The sequence below is a fragment of the Sceloporus undulatus genome, chromosome 6 (assembly GCF_019175285.1).
Source record: "Sceloporus undulatus isolate JIND9_A2432 ecotype Alabama chromosome 6, SceUnd_v1.1, whole genome shotgun sequence".
Lineage (NCBI taxonomy): Eukaryota > Metazoa > Chordata > Lepidosauria > Squamata > Phrynosomatidae > Sceloporus > Sceloporus undulatus.
The window spans coordinates 84,396,948-84,402,300 of record NC_056527.1 but is presented as its reverse complement, the minus strand read 5'-3'; the positions used below and the strand labels follow the sequence as shown (position 1 = coordinate 84,402,300).

Below are 5,353 nucleotides of genomic sequence, written 5' to 3'. Positions count from 1 at the left end.
AAAGTGATAGTGGATGAGAAACCGCTGGCCTTGGACCAGATCAGGGCCACCAATTCCCTCAGCAGCTCTGCCCTGCTCCACTTCAACAACCCTGCTGTGCCAATCTGTTTTTACTCCATTCACATGGTTTATGCCTCAACACTCTGTGAAAGCAACAGGGAACTAAGCTGAGGGGCTACACACAGCATGCTGGGACATGTAGTCATTCTGTATGACTGCACTCCACTATGTTAATTACCAAAGAAGTGTTTTACCAAAGAACCAAAACAAAACAAAAATCCATCATACACTACCCTCCAAATGAAAACAAAGAGCTTCCTGTTTGCAAACTATCCCTTGCTGCTGCCTTTTGATAGTCTTTGCAAGTTTTGCATCTCCTTTTGGATGCTCTAGCTTTGTAACGCTGCACCAGCTGCAAGAGTCAGCAGATGACAGTTTGCAGACATCTCCGTCTTTGCAGTTTGCAAGCCTCTGCTACTCTTTGGCACTTTGTTTTGCAATGCTGTGACAGCTGCAGCATACTGTCCTTTACAAATATCTTCACGTCTCTTAGCTCTAACAAAACAATCTGTCCAGATTCTCTCCTCCTCTCCCTAGGGCTACTGTTAAGGAAGGCTCAATATGAAGGACTGGCTCTAATATTCTCTCTATTCATCCCAATTCCAACCCCAACCCCCCCATACACACTAACTAGAAAGGGATCATTTAAAACAGTGGTTCTCAAATGGTGGGGTGGGACCTGTTGCTTAATGAGGGCATGAGGCCTGGAGGTCTTGATCCCCTCTCCTCCTCCTCTTCCCAAACATTTTTATGTGTAAAATTTACATAAATTCTGAAATTTACTGAAATTCTAATCTGTTCTAATTTAAACAATGTTATTTTATTATAAAATGTTAAAATATAAATATACATGAAAGTGTGAATGAAAATATGCATACTAAATAAACAATGTGCATATGAAAGATGCACGTTAAACAAACCAAATGTTTTTATTCATATACTACATTGAGTGGGAAGGCCCAGGTCTGTGTGTAAATGTAAAGGAAAGGGGGTTCCTAAGGGTAAAAGGTTTGAGTATAACTGCTTTAAAAAGTGATATGTGTCTCAGACTCGTTCTAGAAGGAAGGAAAGATGAAGGAGAACATGGATGTATCTGGCACGAATGAGAAAAGTAGAACAGAGAGATGGGCAGTGCAGCCATTGTGTTTGCATGAAATATCTACATGGTGACAGCCCCAAACACTTTGGGCTTTAGCCCTGCTAGCTACTAGCCATATGGCCTCCAGAAGTCATCCACAAGTGAATTTAGCACTTACAATTTGAGAAAACAAAAGTTGTGCAAGCCTGATGTGTGCAACATTTTGATTGTAGCTATCTGCTACACAGTTAGGAAGAAAAACAGTATAACAACTGAGATTTGATATCTAAAGAGCACCTTATTAGTATTTATCTTCTGATATGGATTTGTGAGTTCTGCAGAATGTGGTCTTTTCTTTTGAGGAAATTTCCCTGAAGTCAGATACCTATTGCTTACTACATTTGGAGCCCACTCATCCCTCTAAGGAGCTCAGAGAAACATTTTTGCCTCACAAGAGTATGGGACAACTGAGGAAGAGTGATTTGGCCATCACTTCATGCTCTCCACAGGCAAGGAGGGTCTGGTACCTGGGTTTCCTACATCCAAGCCAAGACTCTAACCACTATACAAGACGACCACATCGAAGATTACTAGTTTATTAGGCCACCATGGATTTAAAAAATCAGACCTTTAGGATGTTCTTGGAAGACAGAAGGGTAATGAGGGAAGTCATTCACCTGAAACAGAGGCACTCATATTCCTAGTTTTGTTGGTTAATTTTTATAAATTAAAGGCACAAAGGCTCAATTTCTGCTCTCTGTCCACGCCCTTCAGTGGATTCAATGCTAGAGGATCAGACACAGTGAAGAGAAAGTAATGCTTGTTTAGGACTTAGGTTCTACTAAATAATATTCACCACTGACCTATGTATGAATAACACAGCAAACTGGGGGTGGGGGGTGGCATAGTTCACATAGAGCAGCCTCCTCCAAGCTGGTGCCCTCTAGATGTATTGGACTACCACTCTCATCATCCAATTACCTTGCTGGCTGGGAACAATGACAGTTTTAATTCAACACATCCGGAGTGCACCAACTATCATAGGCTATCATAATGCACATGGTGGAGAAGAATAAAAACAGCACCCTTCATGGCTTTTTCTCTAATTGACCATGTTTGACCCGCCAGGTCCAGCCACAGCTACAGTCAGGGGCCAGAGCACACTGAAGCTCGATGCCTGAGTCAGGGACCTCCATGTCACAGCAAACCGGCAGGCCTTCCTTGGTAAAGAAACTAAAAGCAGAAGCTGGGATCTGTGAAAGGAAAACACAAATCACACATGAGCATCCCTCCTACTTTTCCTGGCTCAATGGCAGTAGAACAAGAAATGATATCATAACACTTGCACATTAAGGGAGCAAGAAAAATGCTACGCAAGGCTAGAGGTAATTCTCAGCCAGCTCAATATTTCCAACATCCCCAGGTAGAGATGTTCACCATTTGCAACACGTACCTGGCTGCTGATTCCAGTGGCAACATCTCCCACTTTGACCCCACGGAACTCTCTGATATGTAGACTCTCCCCACTGAGCAAATGGATCTCAATTTTCACCCCTGAAAAGAACAGAAATTAGTGGTGAGCACAGCTGTTGAGCTCAACAGGGAAAGACTTCGGATCAATCTTTTGAGGTAGATATTAGTACCACTGTCTTGGAGGATTTGGGAGTTACTATTCACCTCTTCCCCAAAAACACTTTTCCAAACTCTGTGTTTCTCAGAGGTAAGAAGAGGATGACAATACTGTTGATGAAGTATTTCTCTTGATGAAAAACTTGAGCTATCACAAGAGGTCTCAGTTACTGCCCTTTTACACTGTGCCAGAAGCTGGACAGATTTTTGGCCTGAGAGGCTTTCCATTTGTAGAAGTCAGAGAACAAAACTAGAGAGTCAGTGATGGGAGGCTGATGCCTGAAGAACAGAAATGGACAATCACTAGAGAGGAGCAGTCGCACAAAACAACCCAACAAGAAAAAAAAAAAAGGGGGGGGGGGCAGACAGTAAGCTAGGGAGACCCAGTGGTGGATAAGCAAAAAGGTGGAACTAAAGAAGGGCTGCTACCTAGCATGCTAGTGCAGTATCAAAGAGGCAGCAGCCTAAAACATCATAGAGCCTGGCAAGATATGATGGGAAGACAGTTGTACTACTGAAGGCAAGCCTAGACATGGCTACATTCTTGCAAGGAAGATGAAGAATATTAAAATCCTTAAATCAAACCAGTTAAATTCCCATGACTTCCTAATCAAGAATCCTGGAATGGTAGTTCAGTGGCGGTGGACAAGCAAATATAAATATTATCACTAATCTTTCAAAAGCTACCACTCCAGCATCTGCTGATAGAGAACCATTCCATTTTATCAGAGCAAAACATAAAAACAAAACAACTCTGGTGGTATCTTAAGCAGGCTGAATGTACCATAAGCACACATGAGTGAGAGCCTTCCCCATTTTGTTGCTTCCCAGATGTGCTGAACTACATTCCTAACTGTAGCACTGTTAAGATAAGGGAGATATATCATGTGCGGCTATGCCTTGTTAATATGGTGGTTTGGGTTCCGAACCAGCGCAGTAAAACAAGTATTGCCTTAAAGTAAACCACAGCCTTTTTTTCACTTGACAGTGCATAAATAAGCCTAACAACACATTTAAGCTATCATTTATTAAGTGGGCTTAAAAAAATGCAAAAGTAAAAAAAGTAAAAATTGTCAGCATGCTACACTGAGACACAAAGGCACAAATACTGTAAGTACGCCGAGTTCAGGTAATAAAATCGTGCTATACTGTGTAAATGAAAAGCACTGTATTAGCAAAACACTATAAAGCAAAGCATCTTAAAGCAAGGCATGCATGTATATGCACATCCATGTATGTATAAATATTGTGTATGCACTTGCTGAGATAAACATCTGTGTGCATCTAATAAAGCAGCCACATTTCCATGAAAGCTTGTGGCACGATAAAAGTTTATGCTAGAAGACTGTTGAGAATTACGACATAGGCATCACCCCAAATATGAATACACCAACAAGCAGAGATGCCCACAGAATACAAATAACAGATAGAAAATGAATATTGCTTCTAAACAATTAATATTTAAATAAACCAATTACCTATTAATAAATAATAAGGCAAGAAAGCACACCACAAAATGAAACAGATTAGTATCATAAGCACTGCATTGGTACATTTGAAAGAAGTCATTAGAATCTGGTGAGTTTACTACCCCACACCTTACCATTGAAATAGGTGGGCACATCTGTCTGCTTGCTGCGATGTATCCAGCTGTTCCAGCTGTTGCTCTGCCCATCAGCCTGGCTGTTCCAGGAATGTATTCCTGAACTCATGGTATCCTTCAAACTGTGAGATGTTTTCAATGAACTCTGAAGAACCAGAAAGCAAGAGCAATTTCATTTTCCTGCTGACACCCAAAATGGCTTCTTTTGGTAAGCCTGTATCATCCAAATACAGTGAGGCCTAAATACCCTATAGGCACCAGATCCTGTCTCATCTTGGAAGTGAAGCAGGATCAGTTCTGGATATTACAATCAGTTCTCTGTATCCAGATTCTTTATCCGCACATTCATGTATCCATAGCTTGAAAATATTTTTTTAAAAGTATAAATTCCAAATAGCAAACTTTGATTATGCCGTTTGATATAAAGGATAGCATTTTACTATGTCATTGTATTTAATGGGATTTGAGCATCCATGGATTTTAGTATCCATGGGAGGTCCTGAAACCAAACTCTAGAGGATGACAAGGGCCCACTATACTAGAATGGGAGACTGAGAACAAATACAAGGTGTAGGCTATATTTCAGACTAGCAAAACCACCACTGAATATTCCTTGCCTAAGAAACGCCTCTGAAATTAATGGAGTTGCCCTAAGTCAATGGTCGATTTGAAGACACAAATGCACAAGGCCAAATACAGTAGTGGAAGCATGGTTTGGTTTCAAGTAGTCCCATTGCCTCTGGCAGGACACATCAGCAATGGAAACATGGCATATAGTACCCAGCAAGATCCTATAGACAGAAAAGGTAGAAAACCTCTTTCAGCTGAGAGCCAAATTCAATTTAAAAGATATTCTTGGAAGCTAAATTCCAGTGATGGATAAGCAAAAAGGTGGAACTAAAAACACCAACATATTTTACTGACAGTAAGTAAGCCCTAGGAAAGTCAATTCAGTTGTTTATCAGGGAGGGGCTTGTAGAAAA

The 5,353-nt window shown here is 40.9% G+C and overlaps 1 protein-coding gene across 3 annotated transcripts in view; it reads right to left on the bottom strand.

Moving 5' to 3' along the window:
* Positions 1–1,348: 1,348 nt before the first annotated feature.
* The window catches only part of MAP3K14 (mitogen-activated protein kinase kinase kinase 14), a 43,423-nt gene continuing 39,418 nt past the window's right edge, over positions 1,349–5,353 (bottom strand). For all 3 annotated transcript variants that reach the window (XM_042476590.1, XM_042476589.1, XM_042476591.1), the window contains 3 exons: positions 4,371–4,515; positions 2,592–2,692; positions 1,349–2,391 (listed from right to left, as the gene is read on the bottom strand). In XM_042476590.1, coding sequence (XP_042332524.1) covers positions 2,227–2,391; positions 2,592–2,692; positions 4,371–4,515 — 411 coding nt within the window. In that variant the 3' untranslated portion in view covers positions 1,349–2,226. The remainder of the gene's footprint in view (positions 2,392–2,591; positions 2,693–4,370; positions 4,516–5,353) is intronic.